We start from the raw sequence: 26,034 nt of genomic DNA, 5'->3' as shown, positions 1-26,034 counted from the left end.
CGCGTGAGTCAACAAGAAGTAGCCTCAACAGCGGAGGAAACTGGGAAACATTGGACCTCCGTTTTCTGGAAGAAAAGGAGGAGGTGTCTCGTCTGCCCGCCTGGTCTCTCTTCCCCTTTCTCTCTCTTTTTCTATATGTGTGTGTGTCTCGCCCTCTCTCTCTCTCTCTCTCTCTCTCTCTCTCTCTCTCTCAATCAACGAGGCTACTGCCATCAGAGCCAAGAGTTGCCGCTCCGCGCACCGATGCCAAAACGCGCAGGAGGAGTTAGTGCCAAAGGGTCATTTTAGCGCACCACTGCAGAGATGGGAGGACTGTAGGAAACCCTAGAGTAAACCAGCTGCTATCTGACCCCACATACTATAACCATACCTTTAAAATTAAGGAGAAAGAACAGGAGCGAATATCCATTCATCACCGTCACCGGGGTCGCTGCAGAGGTGGGCAGTCCAGGATTTTTTTTAATTTTTTTTTTATAAAGCTCGTTGCAACAATTAAACAAAAAAACAGAAAACAAAACTAAACTTAACCTCCACACCAAGCGGCTCATCGGTCGATTGTAGCCGTCTGCTTGCTAAAAAAAATAAAAAAAATAAGAGAAACTACACTTTGGCTTCTCCGATCCAGGTGTTGCTTCCTCCGAAGACGCCGCAGGACATCGCGGACAAAGTGCTCCTCCGTCCTTGTTGCGCTTCTGTCCGACTCTTTCACCTCCTCAGCGTGCGTCAAACTTAACTGAAGACTGACAGTAGCTGGGATCCGATTGGAGGGGGGAGATCTGGTCATCTGCGATCCAGAGGGGACCGACATCACGGTTCAAGCCGACTCCAAGTGCCGTTCACCGGGCGATGCCAGAGTAAATGCCGGGGCAATGTCCCGCCGCAAGCAGGTGAACCCGCAGCACTTATCGTTGACGCACAGGGAGACAGTACAAGGTGAGTTTAGTTCTTTAAAAAACTACCTCCTCCAACGCAAGTATGTTTAATCTTTAAAATGATTTAAAGGTTGTTCTTGTTATTATTATTATGATAAATAAAATGTAAAAGAATAAGGAAAATACATAGAATTGTTTTTAAGACTTTATAACACGCCGCACAAGCAAGCCAGTTAAAACTAATATGTAGAAATAAACTTCTGCTCGTGAGAAATTACAAATGTTTTCGTTTATAGCAAAGTTTTGTCTAAATTTTAAGTTCTGGCATGTGTGTTTGATTCATTATTATTAATATTTTTTTTAAAAAGTGCGCAAGCCAGTAATGTTTGCCACTTCTTAGGACTTTACTACAAGAAGTGATCGTTTGACAACTGCAATAATGAGGATGTCTGGCTCGACTGTGTGTACGAGTGTGTCTGCAAGCATGCACGCACGTGCGCTGAGCGTGTAATCCAGCGTTTCATCACGACACCGATTTTTTTATTTTTTTTTTTTTTAATGTGTGTGTTTGATTGTGTGCTCTTTTTTGAAACATTTACCAAATATTTATTTTGCGATTTTGAACAAAATAGTTCAAATCTGAATTGTTACTTTTTTTTTATTTTTAAAAATCTTTTTTTCACAAGAAAATTCAGACATAAAATCTCACTTTTATTATTTTTTTCTCTCACATTCAGACCAACTTCAGTGTATGAACACAGCATGAAGAATTTAGAGAAAATGAAACTGTGTGTGCAAATTAATTACCTCTGCAAACACATACTGAGAATGAAAAAAACATCTCCACCTCACACACACTCTCTTCTCCTTTAACACACACACACACACACACACACACACACACACACACACACACACACACACACACACACACACACACACACACACACACAAACGCATAAACAGTCTGAACTTTTATTAACCTTGTATGCATTTATTTTTATGTTTAACTTAATTTTTGCAGTTTGTTTTGAGCTCCAGAGAGCTGTGAGGAGGGGAAAAAATTATTTGAAAATTATAGATATAATCTGCAGCAGGAATTTTGCGGGACAATTCATTAAAAAGTCGCATAATCCAATTTCAGATCAATTATATCAATCTAACCTTCATCTCCCAGGGCTCCTTGTGCCTAAATCCAATTTCATACAAGCCTAATCTGGGTAATTCATTGCAGAAGTTCATGATGTAATCTATGGACAGCTTGTTTTTGTGTTGAAAAGGCTGAGGTGAATTTCAGCTTCTAGCATCTATCCATTTCTTTTAGTCTCTCTCGCTCTCGAGTGTCTTTCTTCTGCTCAGGTCTCTCTTGAAATAATTATGCTGTAATTTAAAAAAAAAAAAGAGTAGCAATCTGGAATCCACTCTCTGAATTTTTACATTTCAAATGCTGTTTATTGTTATTTGAGAGAGCGTGTGGCTTTTTAAAGCAGTTTTCAGGCATCTAGTGGGATTATTAAATTGACAGTTTATTCAGTCGGTTAATTAAAAGTTGATTCCTGAAGTCCTACAACAATTTTATCTGGATGAAACCTCTCAAATAAGTGCATCATGCCATTTTACATTAAAAAAAAAAAGCTCTTTATCTTTTCTGTCCTTGTACAAATTTGGATGAACTCTAAGAGTCTGCATGTTTGACATTTTTGGTTTAATTGTGACTGAAAAGCTCAGAGCACCTGCCGTACAGTCAGCAGATTCTCACAACTCAAGCTGCGGTGCACATAGTGGCAGTGATTACTCTGATAATTAGCTGTCACAGATTAGCTTTTATTTCTCTTTGTCCGAACTGATGCAAACGTCCCCAGGATTCATGTGGTTTTTTTTTTTGCCTGAAGCTGTTTAACGACAGTCTTACGAGATCTTTTCTTTTTAATTGCCCCTTACCCGCCACCATGAAAGTTGCAAGAGTCACACAATGAACATGCCTCTAAATGCTGATAAATGTTTTATTTTCAAGCTAAATCATGCAAGAGTTAGTGCTCTGCTAAAAATTTAGATGGTACAGTAGGTAGTGCTGACAAGCTGCAGCTTTTCAGAGGGCCCTGGATTTAGTCCTGCATGTTCTTTCACATGATACACACTGTGCTGCTTGTCGAGCTGTGGCCTCAAGCAAGTTCAAGAGTAAGGAAAGACTGGACTTGCAGGTTTGTTTTTTTTTTTTGTTTTTTTTTTAAAACATCTCCAGAGTTGTTTTAAGCCCAGTGCAAAGGCAAACTTAACATTTTTAACTGTTTAAGAAGAAAACAAGGACAGGAAAAAAAAGAACAATGTGTGAGTGTGTGTGAGCAGAGATGCACCCTCTATTTGCATAATGTTCAGCAGGCATGCAAGATATCTTAATAATGGTACCACAGCAGAAGCTGTGATGGATGGAAAGTGTTTAATGCACCTATCATTCAGCAGCTGGAAGCAGCATGCTACTGTGGGCTGTTTCCTAAAAGATGGGTGGGTCTGGAGAGGACCAGGATCACACCAAACTAATCTGACTGAGGCGATACATGATAAGAGCCTTTTGATATTAGAAGAAAGAAAGAGAAAAGCCCCGTGTGGCATGGCTGTTTTAAAAATGCATGTAATACTTTAATACCAATTCACCGGTAGGTCAAATTGGCTCTGCAGATGAACGTTTTTCGTATCGGCTGTCAAACCCAGTCACAAGGTGTCTCTTTACATACGTGATAATGTGGATTCTCTTCAGGCTGCCGACATGTATCAAGCACATGTCGGATCAAGGGGGTTATTTGGCGTAACTGAACACAGCATCGTTGCCCTGCAGCCACTGAGGCCTTATAGGTCATGCTCTACTTGAGAAGTACACAAAACCTGAATATCAGCATATTTTTTGTGGAAGGCAGTGCTGGAAATCAACTCGCCCGGCTTTTTGGAGACGTTGAGCTGCAGCGAACGCACTCAGTGTACAAGTATGTTCACCGCAGCAAGCAGCAACGCACGCAGACAGTCGACATAGCTGTGAAACTGCACAAGTCACACTCAAAATGCATGACCGCATGCAAAGCGTGGATGTTCACCCTCTAACAAATCCCATCCAACAAGCTGTTTTTTTTGTCTGAGTCCGACCTTCAGTTTACAGCTGATCCTTTGTTTTCTAACCCTCCTAAAGAGAGAACATCCCTGTGGGTTTTTCTCAGGCTGAGAGATTCAGCTAGCAGCCACATCTATGACAAAGACAGACCTGTACTACAAATATTCACAAATCAGCGTGGAGTGACTGGGCTCATTAGTCTCCTGTATTCGGAGACTGGTGTATTTGCAGTGTAATTGTCAGCGTTGTTGCAGAGAGTCCCTTTCTGGATCCGTCTTCGGAAACGCCTCGCGATAACTGTTTACTCTCAGAATTGGCATGCTACTTGTGAAACAGTTAATGTTTTCTTCTTTATTTGCACCATATGGCTGTCAAGTGATTGGGAGAAACCCACCGTATGCAACAGCACACTAAATATTCGCACACGTTGTGGTAACCGGATGATAATCTCACAGGAGATGGCTGATGAGCAATTCATGATTTAGTGTTCCCCGTTTTTCTTTTTTTTTTTTTTTTCTCCCTCCTTTTCTTCAATGTTATTGAACACATTCAGCAAGTTTTGCAACCCCGAAAAGCTTCTTTTTATTATTGTATCAGTGAAATCGCTTGGCAAATTTGATTTGCACATCTCCACATGTCATCCCTCATAGGTTGCAAGTCATTTACAGCAATTTAGTGACAAGTCCCAGTCAGCTGCAGAGCCGTATTTTGTTCACTTTCAGACTGATAATCTAAGATTTATGATAAGGAATGGGACTGCTGCAGATTAAATGGTGATAAGATAATTAAACACACAGGCCTGGTCTTGCACAACACACACTGTTGCAGCTCTCCTTGGCAATTGCAGCTGAGAAAGAGAAATGGGCTAAGCGAGGCCGCTTGTTGTTTGAATTTTTGATTGCAACCATCTGCAATGTTGCTGGTGTCATTTATTTTCAATGGCAGCGTGAATCTTACCCGACTTTCCCAGTGGGGTTTGCCATGAGACTGAGAGTGCGTACGCATGTGTTTTTGAGCAAATGGGACAAAGACAGGGAGACAGGTCTGAACCCATGGAGTCTGGTCGACTGTCATTTTCAGAGCCCGTAGCCTCGACGCAGCTGGTATTAAAGCGTTGTGTGAGGTCAGGACTTAAGCGTCGTTGGAAAACAGTTTGATAGCTTTATGCTTTCTGTCTAATGCTGCCACGGCACATTTCATCAAATCCTAATTTAATAAAGAGAAATATTTCCGATAGAGGAAACAGAAAATCTCAGTTTTGTGTTAAACTTTTCTTCTTTACTTTAGATATAGACACGATAAAGGAGTTGTCAGATTTAGAAGAGTATTATATTTACACATTTCTGGGACTTATTAGAACAGTGTGGCCAGAGTTAGACATCTTTTATCTATCAAGCCACTGTATCAGCATAATTACAATACAACAGTAACCTAAGTACACAAAGAGGATTTTAAAATTTGCAATTAAAGCTGCGAATGAACCAATTCCACCAATCAAAAGAGTTCTATCCGGCCAAGGGTTTGAATATTTATTTTTTTCTTATTTGACCTTTTACATAAATGGAAAATGTTGGTGAAAGAGGCCCATTGTCTTAAGCTTGTGTTTCCCATCTGGTACACATTGTGCAGTGGCAGTGTGCAACAGCAGCAGTGGAGTGACTGACTCACTCTCCCCTCATCAAACTGATAGGGGGGTGCTCTAAGGCTGCCTGACTTTACTCACACTTGATAAGGCAGAGCTGCAGGACTGTCACTGGGTGAACGCAGCTCCGTGTGTACAAAAACACACACAGACCAAGAGAGAGGAATAAAGTATGTGTGGTATCGTGTTAGACAGCTGGGTTTCATTGCTATCATCACGCCTTCTCGGCGATGGCATGTTTGACAGTGCGTCAGCTATGCTCCTTTACCTATCAAGCATGTTTCTCTCACATAGGAGTTTATACAGAAGGGGGGGGGGGGGGGGGGGGGGAATTAGACCCTGTCTGTCACCATGATAGGCTACATTAGTGTGTTATTCTTTTCTGTGTTTGTTTCCATTTCAGCATGTTTGTGTCCAAGGTTCCTCTTTTTTTTCCCCTTTCCACGAAGCATTCCACAGTCAGTTTCTTCTTCTACACGTGTTTTTCTTTCTCACAGGTGAGCCTCAGGATAGAATGAGAGCGCGGGTTTTCAGAGAGGGGTGAGGTTTTGAGAAGATGTCCGACTTCTATTCCACGGATGTAGTCGCTGTGCCAACTCCTGCTAATTTACTGCCTTCCGCCCTCAGGCCATGCTACTCTAACGCAGCTTAACAAACAGGCCTTATTCTATTTGTCTCTCAGTCAAACAGACAAATAGACAGACAAGTTCAAACTCCCAGGTGTCTGTGAGCTCTTTGACTTGATGGTGTCTTTTTTTTTTTTTTTCTCTCATGCCACTTGTCTTGTTTTCAAAGTCAGAAATGAGAGCTGGTGGATCTCCTGCACATTGCTGCTTACATGCAAGGTGCACACCTTATGTGCATGGTTACATGGGCTTGTGGGAGCGCTCTGGAACGTTTCTTCATGTGAATTACGGTCACAAGCTGTGAACTGTAGGTAAATATGTGTTTGTGTTCCTTCTCTGCCGCCAAAGATTATGAGATGGAAATTATTTGGCAGGCATCCAGGAACCCATCGCCATTTAGAGAAAAGATATTTGGCATCGGATCATCACTCCAGGGTGAATTGAGAGGACTGGAACTTGTGTGTGTGTGTGTGTGTTGTGAGTATATGTGGGTGGATGGGTGATTAGGCCTGGAAGATTGTTGTTGGGAGATGGTGGTGGGGTTTTAGTTGCAAAGAAAAATCGGTAAAAGTAGAAATGGGTTAAAAAAAAAAAAAAGACTGAATTTTCCTTGACTTTAACTGTTCCGACAGAGAGTTTAGAGAAGCGAGACTCCCTGACAGTTTGAGATGGGCGATAAGAGAGTTTATAGGATCCCTGCTCTGATAACTGCACAAACACACACAAATGAGCATGCAGCCTCTTTGTCTAATCTTTGCAATTATTAAGGTGTCATGTTTGGAGGAAGAGAGAAATAGGAGAGGCAAAGAGTAAAGTAAGGGGGTGGGGATGCGGGCGCGAGAAGTGGAGAAGCAGCAGATACAGGCATGCGCCATTTACGCTTCCCTCCCAGGCGTCAACACCTCTCCCTGGGCACCCGCTCACTCAGACGTCCCTCAGTGTCTCTGGAGCTTCAGGTTTCCTCCTGGCTCTTAAGAGGAGGACACATTTTCATACTGGTACATCAGGGTAGTGTTTTAACAGAAAAAAAGAAAAGAGGTCGCCCATGAGGGATTTATGTTAAGCTGAGGGACAGAGTCAGACGCCATAGGGGAGGAAGGAGGGAAGAATGTGTAATGGTTATTAATGACCGTGTCAGATCTGTGAAGAATGAGGTTTACTCTCTTAACAGGACCCCGGTTTGGCTTTATAGATTTTCTGTCTGTGGAGAATACACTGCTTAAACTCACCTGAGTCCTGATCCATTCATGTGCACACACACTGTTTTCCCTGCCTTATGTTTCCTCTTCCTCCCTTACACTCTTACACACACACACACACACACACACACACACACACACTTGCTAGTAGATGTGGCTTCGCTCCACTTTGTTCTGTGCAAGCTGGGCTCCCACGTGGTGGAGGCAGCCATCTAGCAGTGACAGCTCAGTGCTGCAAAGGCCCTCACCGGAAACCCAGCCTGCACTGTGAGATGACTAGCTTTCTGGCCACACAAACACACATACACAGGCACACACAGACATGTAACGCAAGTCCCACCTACGCAGATCTCTCACGGATAAGCTGCGCAGGTGTTTGTAGCTTTACAGCAGCGCTGTTTCATGCCATGAAAGCGACACAACTGTGAATGCAATGATCACCTTGTGTGGTGGGCAGGAACAGCTTTTATTAGGTAATGGTTTCAGGAATAACTAAAAGCTTGCTGGGTTTTTCTCCACGCCTTGCCTGTTTCAGTCTTTCTTTAAAACGCACTTGCAGACATGCACATTGATTGATCACCTTTTCTTCTGTTTGTTTTTTTTTTTTTTTTTTTTTTTTTTTTTTTTGCAGAAGCCAATCATGACTCAGGGGCGGGATCTCCGTGTCCAGAGTCGACTACCCCCAGCCCCCGGAGGTTGGGACCCGGAGAGCATGACCTGTTGACCTGCGGCCAATGCCAGACCAACTTCCCTCTTGGTGACATCCTGGTTTTCATTGAGCACAAGCGCCGTCTGTGTCGAGGGCCCGGCAGTGGACCGGGTTCCTTCTCCAAACCTGGGGAAGCTGGTGGGATCATGGGCGTTCCCATCGCTCCCAGGGCCAGATCGCTGGAGCTGGGAAGAGGGTCCATTCCAGTTGAAGTTGGCATCCAGGTGACTCCTGGAGGAGAGGAAGATGAGGAGAGGAGGCTGACACCAGCCAAGGGGATCTGCCCCAAACAGGAGAGAGGAGGTAAAAGTCCAACCTGCTGTCTAGCAAAAGCATCTTCACCTGAAACAAACAGTTTTGCAGCACATAGGGTGTACTGCACCGATACACGCACAAGCATGCAGACACACAAGCACTGACACGTCTCTCACCTGTCCAAGGCAGATAACTCTTTTTAAAGAATCCCAGCTGTTTGTTATTTTGACAGTGGCCTTCAGGAGGGATTAATGTAGCCTGAGATGATTTTATTAGAGTGACTGAGAGCTGCACTGTGTGTGTGTCTGCTCTGCTCTATTCTAAGTAAAACGTCACACACATATGCACGTAGCAAAAAATAAAAAAAGAAATGCACAGACATTCATACTCACAGGCCTGAAGGACTTCCTCAGCTGAAACCAATCGTCGAACGCGAGGAAGAAGGTGATAGAGGAGCCGCCCCCAGAATGTGTGTATGTGTGTGTGTGTGTTTTCTCTATTTTTTTCATCACGTGTCTTCTGTGCATTTGTAAAGAAATCCTGCAGCACATGAAGAGGTTAAGAAGGCTGATTAAAATTCATCCGCGTGCATGGTGAGGAGAAAGGGATTAATAAACCGGCAAGGCCGCTCATCTGGCTATGAGGGGGAAAGGGGAAGGCGAAGGAGGGAGGTAGTTGGCGAGGCCTGTAGTCTGCCAGCGCTGCAGGGAAACCGATTCAAAGTTATCAGAGAAGGCAGTCACCATCGCACCCAAGAGCGAGGAAGGCTATCCAGGATTACGCAGGCTTCGGTAGACTTTAAGGGGGCGGGGTGGGGGGCTATGGTGTAAAAGTTACCATCCAGAATTATAAGGATGATGATACACTTAGCACAGAATCTTTTCACCAATGTTACACTGTTGTTGTCAGATCTATGGAGTAAAATAGGGAGGCTGTTTTAGTGTATGATTCCTATGAAAAACATCCATCTGATTGCGACACTTTTGTTTCAGACATCAGAGATGTGATGATGTTTGTCGATACCATGGCAACAGGCTGTGGCTGCTTGTGCTCCCAAGATTTTGTTTTGTCTATTTAAAGTGGTTTAAATGTGCAAAGTAAACCTTGCAAAAAAAAAAAAAAAAAAAAATGGTGCAAGCACCAGTTATTTGTGTCACTTTCTGGACTAAAGGCATTTTTGCACGGTCTTAATAGTTTGCTTTTGCTCATTTTTTTAATGGGATTTTTGCCTTTTTTTGAAGAAAAGGATGAGATTTTTGTTAAAATACAAGAATGAGACAATCCATCACACCTGGTTGGTGTTTATGAGATCAATAAGAAGATGCAGCAGCGCTCTAAAATTCTTTGTGTTCTATAAACGTTTTTGTTGCCGTACTTTTTAAAACCACACTTGGTCGTGCTTGGTTACCACCCCCCCCCCCCCCCCCCCTCCACCTCCTAAAATATACAAGCCACATAACGTGTGAGTTTGCAGATAACAAGGTCAAAATGCACACAAGCTTTATGAGATATTGCAAAGTGTCTTGCAAAAGTTACAGAGATTTTGTTTAAATCTCATCCAAAGCTTGTAAAGACATCTTCTTTATTGTATGCAAAATGTATGCGTGTGGCCGTCAGCTGTGTGTGTGGTCGTCATCTATCTCTGCGGGGATGATCGGTTAAAAAAAAAAAAGAAAAAGATCAGAAACAAAATGTGATGTGCAACTTTTTAGATGTCACTGCTGATTCCAAGGAATATAAGTGACACACGAGATTTTGCTCAGCAGCAAAACACACTGATAATAAAAGTAATGACTGACCATCCATCAATAATAATGTGGCTTTTGTTAATTTTCTGTTTCTTCTGTTAGACTTGGAAAATTTAAAGAGCTTTCAACAGCTCTGGCAGCAACACAAAGGAAGAAAAAAAAAAACTTTGTAGAATGAAGGGAAGGAAAAAAAAAAAAAAAAAAAAAAAGGGCTCGGAGCATTTTATGTTGCATTTAGTCTGTTAGACCGGTCAGAGGAAAAACATTCAGGCAGAGTAAGTGAGTCAGCCTGTTAGAGCAGCAGTCAGTTAGTCATTCAGACAGACAGTCTTATCACTAAGAGAACAGGACATGAAAGCACTCGAAGCCCCAAATGAAAGAGAGGAGGAGAGCTTTGTTCAACACATTAGATTGCCACTCAAGGCAGTCTCAAGTTTCAACCAAATTAGATTACATTATTAGGACTAATTAAGTCCAAAGTGTTAGAGGCACTCACACTCGCAGACACGCTCGCCAGCACATCACACACACACATACACACACATAAAGTAAGGAATTATTACAGTTTGCCTGGATGTGTATTTAGATTCAAAGCACACTAATATTTGCAAAACAAGTGAGGAGAGTAGGAATGTGCATCAAACCTGCACAATTTCTGCGCACATTTGCTAATAATGCATGAAATGCTCGTGCTGTATGCATAACATATGCTTAACCCTTTTCTTCTTCTGTTTTTTTTTTTGTTTTTCTTCACCTGGCTGTGTTTTATAACATCCTGTCTGGCCTCTTTCTCTGTCAGCCTGCTTGGTTAAACTGCAAACATGCTGCAATGCCAGCAGATTCAACCCCAAAGGTGCAAACACACTCGCACAAAACACACAAACACTGCATGCGAGCACACGTGTGCATTCCTTTTTTTTTTTTTTTTTTTTTTGTACAGTAGATGAAAAATGGCCCTTCTTTTTTTTCCCCTCCCTCTCTCACCTGAGATCCTCCTGCTGATGCATGCACTATGTCTGTATATGTGTGGGCTTTGTCAGACTATGGGAATATATTTGTGCGACTTGCATGAATTTGTATATGTGTATGTGCGGGTGAAGTGTCTGTGAAGAATGATGCGTGTCATGCAAGCGAGAGGGGAGCATCGCTGTACTAAGTCGACCCTGGCCCTGCTTTGAACTTGTCCTAGGACGGCTGTCGAGACCCCCCCCCCCCCTCCCCACCCCCCACTCCACTTCTTTCCTCTCCCCTTGGAGCACTTTAAGGTGTGGGGTGAAGTCACATCATGACAACCTTCCCCCTCTTCCTGTTTCTGTCTCATCCTCGTGTGTACGGAGATAACATTGTAAATATTTCATGAGACGATGCGAACGACATCCTCAGACATCTTCCTTCAGTTCTCACTCCGTCCACCTGTGTTATCATTGTCACTTTTGTGAGACTCTGTGTTGTTTTCTTTTCTCTTTTTTTTTCTTTTGGAGAGGAGGTAAAAACCACCCTAAGTTCAGTTTGACATCAGCGCCGGTGTTCAACTAAACCAAAGTCACATTTAATTCACGATCAAAGGATTTAAATGACATTATTGCCTGCATGTAGGGAAATTTCTGCGGGTGTGAAAAGAGCATTTTAACGTGACAAGATCAGCATTTTTTCCTCAAGCTAATGGGCAAAGAGGGCTATTTTTTTTTTCACTTTAAATGAATCACTGTGGTTTCTTGTTGATAACCTGCGGTGTAACTTACAAAACATATGAAAGAGGTAGCAACCATTGCACTCAAGCAGGTCAAATCTGCATCTGCATCTTACCTGCTTCCCCGCTGCTGCCTAAATGACAGCAATATTCAACTTTCTTCACATTTCCACCCTTGTAGATTTGAAGGTGTCCCTTTCCTTTCCCTTCTTCCTTCCTGCTACTTTTTACCCCCCCCCCCCCCTCCCCCCCTCTTTCTTTTTGCCCCCACCACCCAATGCTCCTTTAATCACCTGGCTTGCTCTCATTTCCATATTAAATAGGCTTTAATCATGAAAAGCAATCAGGCTTTTGCATATTCATACCTTCCCCTGTTCTCCAGCTTCCCTGTCTCGCTCCAGTGCCAAGCAGCCAGTAATCAGTAGGCAGGCGGCGTAATGCCATAGCCCCGGCCCATCGCATGAAAACACACACACCGCGTGAGTTCGAAATAACTTCACATGCTCCTTACGTATTATCTCTGCTCCGAGAGAGTGAGCGATAGAGGGAAAGGGAGAGGGGTAAAAGATAAAAAAAGAAAGATGGCGAGACTGATCCCTGATTTGAGCTGCGAATATTTGTACAGAGGCTCAAGGAAAAGTCGATTTGCATAATGACTTTGTAGTTTTGCATTAATCACATTTGCATATGAAAATGCGTTAATTACTCCTGATGATTTTTTTTTTTTTTTTTTTTTTTTTAAACTTGCTTCATTTGATGTCCAAGCTCTGGGGTTGTGATTAGGGGTCACATGGTGGGAGCTGTGTAGGTAGCGTGTGCACAGTTGTGTATGTGTGTGCCCATGTGTCTTCGGGTGCAGCAGCCTGTGTGTTTATGGGCTCTTACATGAGTGTTTTGAACGCTTGCCAGAGAATTTATCTTGTGTCTGCTGGTAGGCATGTGTGTCTATTTTCATTTTTCTAATTTGTGCAATCGTGTGTGTTTCCCAGTTTCAATGAGTGGCAAATTTGCCCTTATTTCTCTGTTTGGCAGGAGGAGAGGCATGCACTCCCTTCTCTATTTAAATACACAGTTTATTTTAAATATCACACACTGATACTTTTACAAGTCTTAGATTATTGTAATAAACGCTGAATTAAAATTTTGATTATTTAAAAAGTAGATATTTATACATGTTGGTTATACAAGTCAGAGCATTTCAAATATAAAACAATTTTTCCTATTTTTTGCATTCCGCTTTGGAGAGTTTGTACACACATAATTGCACGAGCATTTGCATGATAACTGCTTGCAAATAAAGCCTGCCCAGCCACTTGTATGCAGTTTAAGGCTGCCTGAAAAAATGAACAACTGAATGAATTTATAATTGAATATTAGATACTTATTGCTTCTCTAATGTTTTCCATAGAATTAGTGGAAGTAGAAGCAACATGTTTAACTGTGGTTTGTCAGATACATGCATGTGCAATCACGGGGACACTCAGCTAAATAAAAATTTGACTTTAAAATGATGGGTAATAGATCAACTTTTCAAAATTTTTTTCCTCATTTCTATGTGTCTCCTTGTCTGCATGAGCATTTAGGCTTGCATTTTTCCACACATTGGTGTGTGGACCTGTGTGCGTGTCTGTACAATTACAGTATACTTACTCCTGCCTGCGTATGGGCCCCTAGTGTTGTTGGCCCATAACACCGTGCCTCAGACAGGACCACCCCAGGGGCCGTCTGACTTTGCTTGTTTCTGTCTGTCTGCTCTATGCAGCAGGGTCAACTAGGTCTATAAGAGCTCCTAAAATGGCCCAGCTGCACATAAACACACACACATAAAGAAATGCACACAGATGCATTCACATGTGCATGCAGGAGAACAGAATCACACATACACTGATACGCATGCCGATAGGAGCCACACACACAGAAAACATATGTGCATGCAAGAATGCATACAATGACTCTCATCTCCCATTAAGGCCTGCATCTCCCACCAAACACACTGGTGCACACGCACGCACACGCACATCTTTAAGGCTCCCACATGAAGGCATCAAACACTCCTCAGCCAGCTTTATGGCACTCATATGGCAGCAGATTTGATATTTTCCTACCACAGCGGGGGAATAAAACTCGCCACTAATTTGGACTGCGAGCGCCACCGCTAACTTTCAGCATGTGCTGACTGACTGTGTCTTCCAGATGTGTGGACTCTTTGCTCCTTAACAGCCTTACTGAAGAGGCATTAGAAACCTCACACCCTGTCCCCGCTACGCATGGAGAGTGACGGCGGCGCTTCAGCTTCAGCTTCATACGTGCAAAGCTTTGATTAGCGCTCATGTGAACTTTATGATCTCAAAAGTTGAGCGATATAGGTTGTCGCGTGTCAGTTGGAATCCGTCCATGTGTTTGTGCTCTTTGTGTACATAGCTGGAGTCAGGGTGTTTTAAACTGCTATACAGTACTTACAGTATATAAGCTCCTTTGCTTCCTCTCTCTGGAGGTAGCACTTGATAACAGGCTTGCTGAGTAATGCAGTTCTAATAGTTATGTACAGTTTCATGCAAGGACAACGCTAAAAAAGAACCTGTTCAGCTACATAACTTTTCGCACTGTGGAAACTCTTCAAGCAAAAATCTTATATGTGTGTGTTCAGCTACTGTGCAGAGTACCAGACAGTATGTCCCTTTCAGGAGTAAATGGGAAGATTTTCTGACCACAACTCCCATTTTTCCACTGAAAAGCGGGCATGTGTTTGCCTTTGGGAATAAATGGGCTACTATTAGTTTTTGTGAAAAGGAGGAGAGATGGTGCTTGTTAGGCAGTCGGGGACTGCTGTTGTTCTTTTCCTCTTATCTTATTAGTGCCCTGCTCTGATTTGGGGCAGGATTGTGGGGAGAAGAAGATGAGGAGACAGGAGGAGCTGCAGTTTTCCTTTTACAGGCTGCTTTACCACGAGAGATATTGAAAGCCTTTCATGGTACACTTACGATTCCCCCCCTATTTCATCCACTTATTTGTCTTGAGCAATTACCCCGAGACAGAACTCACATAGACAAACACATGGCAAACATAATCTTTGCTTATGTTGCCTTTTCTCTTCGATACAAGGGTACAAACAACATATTTTTGCCATAAATTTACTTTACAGTAGTGATCTACTCGAAGCCGCAGAAGTTGAACGGAGGAAAAAATGAATAGATAGACGAGGTATGAGTACAAAGGTCATTTATACTTTCATTTTTAACCTCTAACTTAAGTTTTTCTTTCTCATCTTCCGTCTTTTAGGCGCACATTACTGGTACTTTTACATACTAATCATTTCAGAGGAGATTAAAATGATTTAATTTGTGTGCTATTAAAATAAAGCAAACTTTGCGATGATGGAAACAGACCACAACCTGATGAAAACTGCAGTGCCACCAGCAAGAACAGGTCAGAAACATCAGTTCTGGTCTGTTTTTTTGGATGAAAGAAGGCTTGTGCTATCTTGTCCATAGATGGCGTCGGCCACAGGGGACTCAACCGCTCCAGGTTAAGGGGCTACGCTCTCCCTGCCTATGCTGGCATATTTCATCCTTTCCCAAAAAGCCCTCTTCTCTTTGCCGGTCTTTCCCATAGCAGAGAAGAGCATGCCAAGATGAAATAAAGCCTAAGATGTTATCAGGGTGATTGGTGCCAGCGGAGCTTGTCTGGGCCTGTGGTCTGGCGGGGCAGCGCTGGCCCGTACCAGTGCCTGCATATGTGTGTGAGTGTGTTTATGTGTGTGTGTCCTAGAGGCACTGGCTAGATGAAAGCTTGCTTTAACCATAAGCTATGCAGGAGCCGTGCCAGGAGCAGGAAATGTATCAGCGTGATAACAGCCAGAGACAGAGAGAAAAAGAGAAAGAAAGAAATAAAGAAAGGAGAGGGAGAAAGAGGGAGAGACAGAGGGAGAGGCCACAGGGGGAGGCCTGGGGCCAAATTCAGCCCCATCGTGTCACTTCATAAATATGTGTTGGGTGTTGAGAGTTGAATCTGTGTTCGAGCCTGCATCTGTGTGTGCGTGTGTTTGTGTGTGTTAGAATGAGAGGCTATGTGTCAAAGACAAGACAGGAGACCGTTTGACACACCCGGGTATGTTTCAGGTCACATCGGAGAGAGAACAGAATTCCCCTGAAGACATGACCGTTGTAACGTTAGTTATGTTGCACCGCTGGAAGTCACTGGATCACAACAGAACCTCATAAACGCAGACAGAGACAGGCACATTATTTCATGTTAGAGTTAAACATTTCTTCTTCTTATTTATCATATCAGATGAGCGTTCATGTTTCGGGGGAGATTTCTGTACAAAGAGAAAGTAAATGAATGCATTGATGTATTCTGGCACAAAGGTCTCACATTTAGCAGTAAATTACTGTTTTTTTTTCTTTTTGCAAATAGTGACATGACAACATCGATATGTACACTTCATACAGAAAGATTTTCTTCGCTTTTTTTTTCTTGTAGTTGTTGAATATGAAAGTGCAGCCAGCCTGTAGTTTGTTATTTTCAAAGTTTCATAGCAGTTTGTGGAATAGCCTTTTCTTTCTTCTATTTTTTTTTTACAGTTTATTTAGATTTTTTTTTTGTTGTTTTTATTTTTGATGTCTTTTTTCATATTTAAACCCCCTAACCCACACCTTTTTAGGATCAAACATACAACAACTTTGTTAGGTTTAGATAAACATCATGGCTTGGAATAAACACTTTCTCATAAAATCAACTGCATACTAGAAATACTGTTTATATATATAAATATATATATATATGGATATATATATATATATATATATATATATATATATATATATATATATATATATATATATATATATATATATATATATATGTATATATATGTATATATATATATATATATATATATATATATGTATATATATATATATATATATATATATATATATATATATATATATGTATATATATATATATATATATATATATATATATATATATATATATATATATATATATATATAATTATGTACATATGTGTGTGTGTGTGTGTGTGTGTGTGTGTGTGTTGTTGTCAAATTTATTCTTTTCCACATCGTAATGTCTGAATTTAATCTCATTTAGCTGCTTTTACTTCCAGTTTAATAACTTTCCTTCTTCAAGTTTGCATTTTCGTTAACAGTATTATGTACATTCAAACAAAAGGATATTTACATTTCTATCCTCGGTAGCTTCAGTTAAAGAAGCATGATTGAAAGTTATTTTAATATAAAATCTGCTCACAGTGAGGTCAGTCTGATTTCCCAAACTGGTCTGTCTGAATCTCAAGAGACAGGAATGTTTTGCCATTTTGTTATTCTTTAAAAAAAATAATTTCGCGCTACTTTCCTATGTCGAAAGCACTTTGTTAAGTCATAGCTGCTTCCTGTTGTTTTATCCAAACTGATTGCTTTCAGGCTCTAAGAGTCCTTCTTTAAGATAAACAATTAAAACTGAAATCTGTTCTCCATTTTAGCCTTTATCCAGCTCTCCTTTTCCCTCTTCAGTTTACTTAACACTAAATAAATGACTCGCAAATTAGTGTCAAATGCGGCATCACTCCCTTTGCTCTCTCCTGATAACCTGACAGTCTCTGCTTTTTGTCTTAACATGAGGAAAGATTGATGCTTCCTTCCATACCCTTGAGTGGACAGATTTTATTATAAGTGCAGAGAAAGTGTCAAACAACAATGAATTAGATCACTTCTCTTCCCTCGGAGTCACTGGAATGGACCTTAAAGCAAGTGTTAATGGAGTTAAGATATCTGGGAGAGCTTTTGTACAATTCACAGCAGCAGTCCTTGCAGGATGAGCCACACCGCTCTAGTGGGAATGATCATCATCAGTATAGAAACATACAGCAAAGTGAGTATCAGCATAAGCATGGAAACGCATATACAAAGTTTATACAGTAGAGTTCCACATCTCAAACAGGCACAAAAAAGCTACTGTAAGCACTATAACGTGTGAGCAGAAGGCGCATCCTAGGAGACATTCACAAAAGGACATGTGTTTATCACAGGTTGGGAAGAGTGTAATATATTCGGCATGGTGTGACACTTTGCTTTGCTTGATTTATCCCATTTCCTCCACGAGAAAACCTAAAAGTCTGTCTATTCTGTACGTGTTCCATATACGCTGTCTGTAAAATGAAAACGTTAAGAAATCCTACAAAGCAGAGTCAATTTCCTGTTTGGTGTTTTGGACATAAAACCTGAAACAAACAGCCTACATTTTTACACATCCTCCTCTTCATTTCATCAGACGTTTAGATTCATGTTTTTGATGCCACAGTTTATCCAAGCATTTTAATTTTCCATTTTTTTACTTTACTTTTCATGAACAAAATTAAAAATTAGGAAATTTATTTTCATTCTGTTTACTTTGTTATTCGTGTCTGTTTTCCCTGCTGCTGCATCACGGTGAAGTGGACACTTGAAGTAATTGCACCTCAAACAGAAACACGATGATAAAGAAAACAAAAGCAGCACATTTATTTCCATGCCGGTTGCAACTCATCCCACCCCTTCTTTTTTCACTCAAACTTTTTCTCGCGTTCACCCCCTCTCCCCCATCTCGCTCCTCTCTCTTACATCTTCTTTGGACCACAAGCACGATTGGGTGTCGCCCATTTGTCAGCGTCATATGACAGACAGCGGACCCCACAATGTGCACTAGTTGCTCCGAAAGAACATGCAAACCCCCCCTCTCTTTTGTGCACGCACCCACACATGCATGTGCTGGGAGCTGATGGCGATGAGTCAAGCTTAGAGAAATGCCACAGAGAGCTTAGCTAATGCACTTTATGAAGCTCCCTTTTTCTTCCCATTCTCTCTGTTTTGTCTGCACTGCTCCCTCTTTGTCCTACAACCCGAGCCAAAAGTCGTAAGTCTTCACTGACAGAAAGGTCTTGCCAGTTATTTTTCACAGCATGTCCCCTGTGCCCTCTATGAGATAGCTTTCCTAATGGCAGCAACGTGCTCCCTCAGTTGCACCGCACGAGAGCCTCTTCTAATAATGCATTGTTATGCAGCTGGACTTACTCAATGTCTCTGTGTGTGTGTGTGTGTGTGTGTGTGTGATTGGGGAACTTGTTGGAGATACCCGATCCCTTTTATTGTTCATTTGACCCACATCCCAGGAGGCATAAAGATCAGATACCTTGTGCAGGTGCTCTATATGTGTGTGTGTGTGTGTGTGTGAGTTTGTGAGAGAAAGGAAAGCAAGAAAGAGAGAAGATGCATATTTCCACGAAAAGTTAAATAAAAGAGGGGATGGACTTTTTTTTTTTTTTTTTAGACGGAGAGGAAACTTTTTGAGGAACACTGTTTCTTTAAATCCTTTCTTAGGCTGTCAGGCATTTCAGCTGGTCATATTGGCTGCAGACCTACACACACACACACACACACACACACACACACACACACACCACACACACAGATGTATATGGTTAGCAGGCCAAAGCTGGTTTGAGTTAGCATGGAGCCAGTCACACTGTGTGAGAGCCTTACCCCCTGCCTGCTACTGCCACCCTCCGCAGTCTCTCTTCTTATTTCTCTCTCACTGTCTCTCTTTTCTTTTTACTACATGTGTGACAGCTAGCCGCTGCTTGCTGGGGCCTTACTGTAGTTTACTGTCCGAGCTCTTTAACCCCCCCCCCTCCCCACCTCCCAGCCTGAGGTGCACACATACACACAGACTCACACGGTTGATCTGCATGGCCCCATGCCTCCTGATTAGCTCCCTTCATGACAAACAAGCCATCAGAGCTGAGGGAAGAGAAGCACAGAGGAAGAAGGAGGAGGAGGAGGAGGAGTGGGGACGAGCGGGAGGGACTGATGGGAGAGCTGAGGAGGAGGAGAGGAACATAGGTGCAAGAGGAGGGGGGCAGGGGGTTAAGTTAGGTGAGGAGGCTGGGACCCCTGGGGACCCCTAGATCACAGTGATGCTAATGAGGAGCTGCATCGCCAGCAGTGGAGGTGTCAGCTAACCCCTGACAGGTGCACATGCACGTACTCCCAGGGCTTGTGCTTGTGTGTGTGTGTGTGTGTGTACAGAAGTGTGTGTGTGTGTGTGTGTGTATGCAGGGAGGTTAGAGGAGGGGCTGCCGGGGCAGGTTTATGTCCCTGTGGCCTAGCTTGCGGGCGGCTTTGTTCTGTATGCAAATCTGTCGCTGTGTTGCCGTTGATGGAATGTTAGAGCAGCAAAGTGAACCTGAACCTCAGGAATGTTGCTGCGTGCACACACACACACACACTTGTGCTGCACATCCTTGTCGCCTCCTTGTTAACAACAAGCACCTGCGAAGGCCTTTTCTCTTTCTACATTAAAGAAACACACTTTCTCCTGCTGGGTTTTAAGTCACTTACTCAGTTTGGAGAGAGGTGCATGTGCTTTCAGCTGCTGCTTATTTTCAATTAAGTTTTGTTGTTTGTTTTTTTCTCTCTCTGAGCTTTGTGACAGTTAATTTGGCATCGGTGAACAGTCATTATCATCCACTCAGTGACACACTCGCTCAGCTGAGAAGCTCCTGTTTCTTGTTGTAGACTGAGCCTGTGGATTGTGTTCTATTCTTGTGGTCTTACTTTAAGTTCCCCTGGATTAAAACATTTCATAAAGGTGACAAAATATAAGAGTAATCAACATGGAGGGACCTCTGGCTTTTAAATATAAATGAGACTACCCAGGCCAGGATTGCATATGTGAATCTCTGAATAAACACACGTCCACATGTCTACGCCAAGTCCTACTAACCTCACAACACTTTTTTTTGGTTATACTAGCCATATGCAAACAGTCAATACCATGGCTCCCCTTCATTCACTGGCATTTTGTTTGTACTTTTAAGGCAAAATAATGGCTATAAAAGGCAATCTGGAAAGAATAAAATCTGATGTAAAGCTCAGATCTCAGTCCCTGAAGACTGGCTTAATTGGCCTGGTGGTTTAGTAAAAAAAAAAAAAAAAAAAAAAAAAAACCAACGCAGGAGAGAGGGAGAGCATTATTACTGGCCCACCTCAGCTTCCCGCATGTGCCAATGCTTTAATAACTTCCTCCAGGCCTCCTGGCCCTTCGCCCTCGTTTCGTTGCACAGGACAAAGAGCTGCCCTCCTGAGCTGGTCTCAGATCTGCATTATGTTCCTCTGCTCCATGGGAAAGTCTGCCAGCAAGAACACCTGGGCAGAAAAATAACCGATCGTCCTTTTTAGGTGAATTCCATTACACTAAAACGCTTACAAATTGCTGGCGAAATGACAAAAAGCAGCAAAATGCAGTGTACCGTATTACAGAATCCTGCTGCGACTCCATTTCATTTAACCTCTCATCTCAGCCTCATTCGCACACATGTAGGAATGAGTGTGTCTGTGTGCATATGGTGTGGCAGGGTAAATTGGGCGATTAGGTCCGCCATCAGTGGCTGCACGGAGAGGAGAATGTAACTGTTGTAACTGGTAGTTGACCTTGGCGGTCATCGGAGGAAGGGTCCCTGCTTGTGTCATGCATACAGCTGTAATTACCACAAACCGAAGTGCGACATGGCCCACCATGATTCTTTAATGAAGGGTTATATGGGCCGGAGCGCTGAGCAGTGACACCCTCAGAACATGGGTGCAAGTCTGCATAACAGAGGAAAGAATGGAGTGAGGATTTATCTGTCTGTCTTCTTTTCCTCTAACTTTGCCCACCCATGCTGCTTCTTGCTTGTTTGGTAAGTTGATGAAATTTGTCTTTGGCCGTCATTAGGCAGCAGCCATCAGCTGCCACTCTATTAGCTGCCACGCTTCCTTTAACAGCATATGGCACGCCTGTGTAAGATATGACACGATGCAAATGTGTTGCTGTAGTGGTGGTGGTAGTGGGGGGGGGTTTAAGGTTGTGGGGATGGCGGTATTTGATTGGGTTGCTTGCTCTAATAGCCTTGTGCATGGCTTTTTAAAAAAAAAAGCTAAGAAAAAAAAAACAGAAACTGTTGAAAAAATGGAAAAATAAACCAGTGAAAAATCAAGTTAGATAATCAATCTCTCTCCCAGTTTCACATCTTCATTTAATATTGATTCTTGTGTGTTTGAGAGAAATTATGCAGTTCCCAAGTCTATAGACCCACCTTGGTCCCTGGGGGGCATGTAAATATCATCTGTGTGTGTGTGTGTGTGTGTGTGTGTGTGTGTGTGTAAACGCCCAAGCACGTCTGGCCCTTAAAGTCCCTCCACCTCTCTTCTTACCCCTCTCCTCCTCCTCTTCCCTTCCCTCTCTGGCTCTCTTCTCCCCGTCCAAGCTGTTAAGCTGTCCAGCTCTCCGCTGCCAAGCGGCCGTGTGAAGCTCAGCCAAACTAAACACGGGCAGGCAGCCCGCCACTCGCCCCACACATACACACTGACTCACACGTGAACAAAATACATCCACATACATGTTCACTCGCGTAAGTGTTCGCGCACGCATCAGTAGCTAGCGCCGGGTCGTGTCCCAACCCACACAAATAGTGAGAGTGACGGCCACACCAGAGCACGGCTAATAGCGGAGAAAAACCAGCAGAATCAGTAAATGAGCCCCTCATTAACTTTTTCTGACCCTTTTTCCCCTGAGGAAAGCCAAACCAATCATGCCGCCAAATCAGCTTCCTGTACTAGACACGGATCCAACATCAGCTTTCGCTCATCTGTTCTCCTCAGTACAAGTGTGTGTGAATTTGTGAGGGTGTGCGCAGTGAGGGAGAGTTTAAAAAGAAAGTACTCCTGAGCTTGTATCGGTGTCTGCATGTGTGTTTTACATTCCATAACGCAAGCTGGCTTTAAGGCAGTCAGCCATCTTAAAAGTCCATGTTCTTGATCACATAAAACTTTGGGCAAGCTCAACTTCCTCCCCATCTCCATGTCGCCCCCTCCCTGCTTCAAGCTTTGGGACGACTGTACCAACTAGACTCCACTTGCGGTAGCCACTGATAATAAAGTAGATGCAGATGCCTTGCAAGCAAACACAAGACTGTGGAAAAGCCTCTTTGGGGTGAGCCTGCATTGAATTAGATGAATCTCTACGAAGGCTCTTTTTATGAGTCACAAGCAGGCTGACAGGACCACGCCACAGTGACTGATAGATTCATTTGGTGTTATTAAGTCACACCATTTAAAGGGGCAATTTGTCAGTGAGTGACGCACAGTTCTCTGTGTGTACGAGTATGGGGCCACAACAGATCACTTTACTGTACTCTTTACTACATCCGTGACGTAGAACTTCATTTAATGTGGACGCTGTTTTAGAACCAGAAAGGTCTTTATTGTTGTTTCGGAGTGTCTCTCTTTGTCCCTGACGCCACATCTCACTCCCTTTCTAAGACTCCCACCCCCACCTCCAATATTCCCCCTTTTTTCACCTGTTTCCAGCTCCCTTGTCACCATTGTGAAATGACGGAGTAGACAAGATGGATTTGTATATTAAAGCCTAGCAGACATTAGAATTTGCATAATGTGTCATGGCCGAAGGGCAATACCTGCCACCTATATAAGCCTGTAGACACGTCTGTCTCATAAGGCCTCATAACACGTACACAAACAGAAAGCTAATCTAACTTTAGATATGTACACCAAACGTCACAAACATAACTCCATAAATGTTCACATACTCAGTGTCTGAATGGAATATAAAGAGGGCTTTTCACTGATGACTGATTTGCTTTCTCTTCCACAGATAAAGATGAGCCATCCAGCTACATCTGTACAACCTGTAAGCAGACCTTCAACAGTGCCTGGTTCTTGCTCCAGCATGCCCAGCACACTCATGGCATCCGCATCTACCTTGACAACCACCCGGTCAACTGCTCTCTCACCCCTCGCATGGCTCTGCCTCCCCCTCCAGGAGCTGATGCTTTGCCCCGCTCCCCTCTCCCGACTTTCCTCGGAGACACCAACAATCCATTCCATCTCCTCCGCATGGCTGCGCCCTTACTCAGGGAACACCCCCCTCCGCCGGGGTACATGGAGACTCGTCTGCCTGCGACGCCACCCTTTGTCAGTCCTCCACCTCCCCCTAGACCCCCTCTAGAGCGACTGGGTCCAGAGGAAATGGGGCTGCTGTCACGGCACCCCAGTGCCTTTGAGAGGGTGATGAGAATGACCCCCATGGAGCCCCCTTCCATGGACTTCTCTCGTCGATTGAGAGAGCTGGCGGGCAACACAACCAACAACGGCGGGCCCACACCTCCTCTTTCACCAAACCGCGTGCCGCCCATGCACCGCCTGCTGAGTCCAACGCTTTTCCAGCCTGGCGCCAAGCCACCTTCATTTCTCACCTTTGCCCCACAGCCACCCACCTCTCAGGGGGGGCATGGCTCTTCCAGCCCTCCAGATGTACAGGGTCAGAACCAGGCCCCTGGGAAATCCAAATCCTGCGAGTTCTGCGGAAAGATTTTCAAATTCCAGAGCAACCTCATCGTCCACAGACGCAGTCACACAGGAGAGAGGCCCTACAAGTGTCATCTGTGTGATCACGCCTGTTCCCAGGCCAGCAAGCTCAAAAGGCATATGAAGACACATATGCACAACAAGTCTGGAAACATGCCTGGCTCACCAGAACAAGGGAACAGAGGAGAAGGAGGAGAAGGTGAAGAAAAAAACATGGAGGGAGAAGCAAGGGGAATGGTGATTGATAATGATGAGGATGAAGAGGAGGAGGAGGAAGAAGAAGAAGAGGAGGAAGAAGAGGAGGAAGAGCTGAGGAATGGGAGTCGGCCAGATTCCAATTTAAGTGAGGACTCCCAGGAATTCAGCCAGAACAGAGAAAATGGGCCAAGACAGTCTCCTGGAGAGAAGCCTCTGAGTGGGGACAGAGTTAGTGACAGTGGCGGGGTGGGCATCATGCACCCATACAACCACCTGGACAATCACATTAGACTTAACCCTAACAAGAGGAGCTTGGACAGGCAACCGAATGGAGATGGAGAGAGGGATGAATCAGAAAGAGAGAATGAAAGGGAACCAGACAGGGAGCGGGAAGAGCAGGAAGATGGGAGGCCACTGATGAATGGCAGGATCAGTGTGTCGGAAGTGGAGTCTTTTCCTGGGCTGTTCCAGCGTCGACCCACCCCCATCACCAGCCCCAGCCCCTCCAACAACAAGAGGATCAAGATAGAGAAGGAACAGCTGGACATTCCCCCAACCATACCCCTTATCTCCCCAGAAAACGTCTACTCTCAGCTCCTCGCTGGCTATGCTGCTTCACGCCATTTCATCAGGGAGCCTTTTCTGGGATTCACTGATTCCCGCCAGTCGCCGTTCGCCACCTCCTCCGAACACTCCTCAGACACGGGAAGCCTCCGCTTCTCCACCCCGCCCGGTGAGCTGATGGAAGCTGGCAGCGCCTCAGGACGCAGCGGAAACAGCACTCCTCATCTCTTGCGGGGGCCTGGACCTGGCAGACCCCCCAGCTCAAAGGAGAGGAGGAATGACACCTGTGAGTACTGCGGCAAGGTGTTCAAGAACTGCAGCAACCTGACAGTCCATCGGCGAAGCCACACGGGGGAGCGGCCGTACAAGTGCGACCTGTGCAGCTACGCCTGCGCCCAGAGCTCCAAGCTGACACGCCACATGAAGACCCACGGCCAGTTCGGCAAGGAGGTATACCGTTGCGACATCTGCCACATGCCCTTCAGCGTCTACAGCACGCTAGAGAAACACATGAAGAAGTGGCATGGTGAACATTTGATGGCCAGTGAGGTCAAATTGGAGCAAGCAGACAGAGGTTAAGCCAGCAGTCATTAGCATAGCATACAGAACACACAAATATGCTCTCACACACACATAAACACAAATACACACATGCACGCACAAAATCCCAATGACCACTTCTTCAGCAATGGGGCTTGGCTGGATTATTTCTCTCCTTGAAAAAAAAAAAGATTGATTGATGTTTATCATTTTTCTTGTCACAGAAACTGCCACCTGAGAATATAAACAGATGGAAACTTTAATAAGAACTTGTCTGGAACGCCAAATCTGGCTTTTTCTCGGCAACCCGTCGGAGGATTTTATCAGTTAGGAATCCATGGAGCCTTTCTACTGTGCAATAATTTCTGTATTTATTGGATTTTTGTAATATTTGGCATGTGCAGGTACATCTTTGTTGGATTTCATATGGAGTTAGTTTTGAAATGTGCTAAATTTTTCTTCTTTT

At 43.7% G+C, this 26,034-nt stretch overlaps 1 protein-coding gene across 2 annotated transcripts; it reads left to right on the top strand.

Moving 5' to 3' along the window:
• Nucleotides 1-869: 869 nt before the first annotated feature.
• On the top strand, nucleotides 870-25,607 carry bcl11bb (BCL11 transcription factor B b; the record flags this gene model as incomplete). Of its 2 annotated transcripts, none has more annotated exons than XM_079255745.1 (3): nucleotides 870-933; nucleotides 8,071-8,451; nucleotides 23,554-25,607. In XM_079255745.1, the coding sequence occupies 3 exons, from the start codon at nucleotides 870-872 to the stop codon at nucleotides 25,605-25,607; spliced, it is 2,499 nt and encodes an 832-aa protein (XP_079111871.1). The 2 variants fall into 2 exon arrangements, with proteins under 2 accessions (XP_079111871.1, XP_079111870.1); XM_079255744.1 differs by having other exon boundaries at nucleotides 870-942.
• Nucleotides 25,608-26,034: the final 427 nt, after the last annotated feature.

This window comes from Telmatherina bonti (assembly GCF_933228915.1).
Source record: "Telmatherina bonti genome assembly, chromosome: 16".
NCBI classification, from domain to species: domain Eukaryota; kingdom Metazoa; phylum Chordata; class Actinopteri; order Atheriniformes; family Telmatherinidae; genus Telmatherina; species Telmatherina bonti.
The sequence above is the reverse complement of the archived record's forward strand: the minus strand, read 5'-3'. Positions and strand labels throughout refer to the sequence as shown.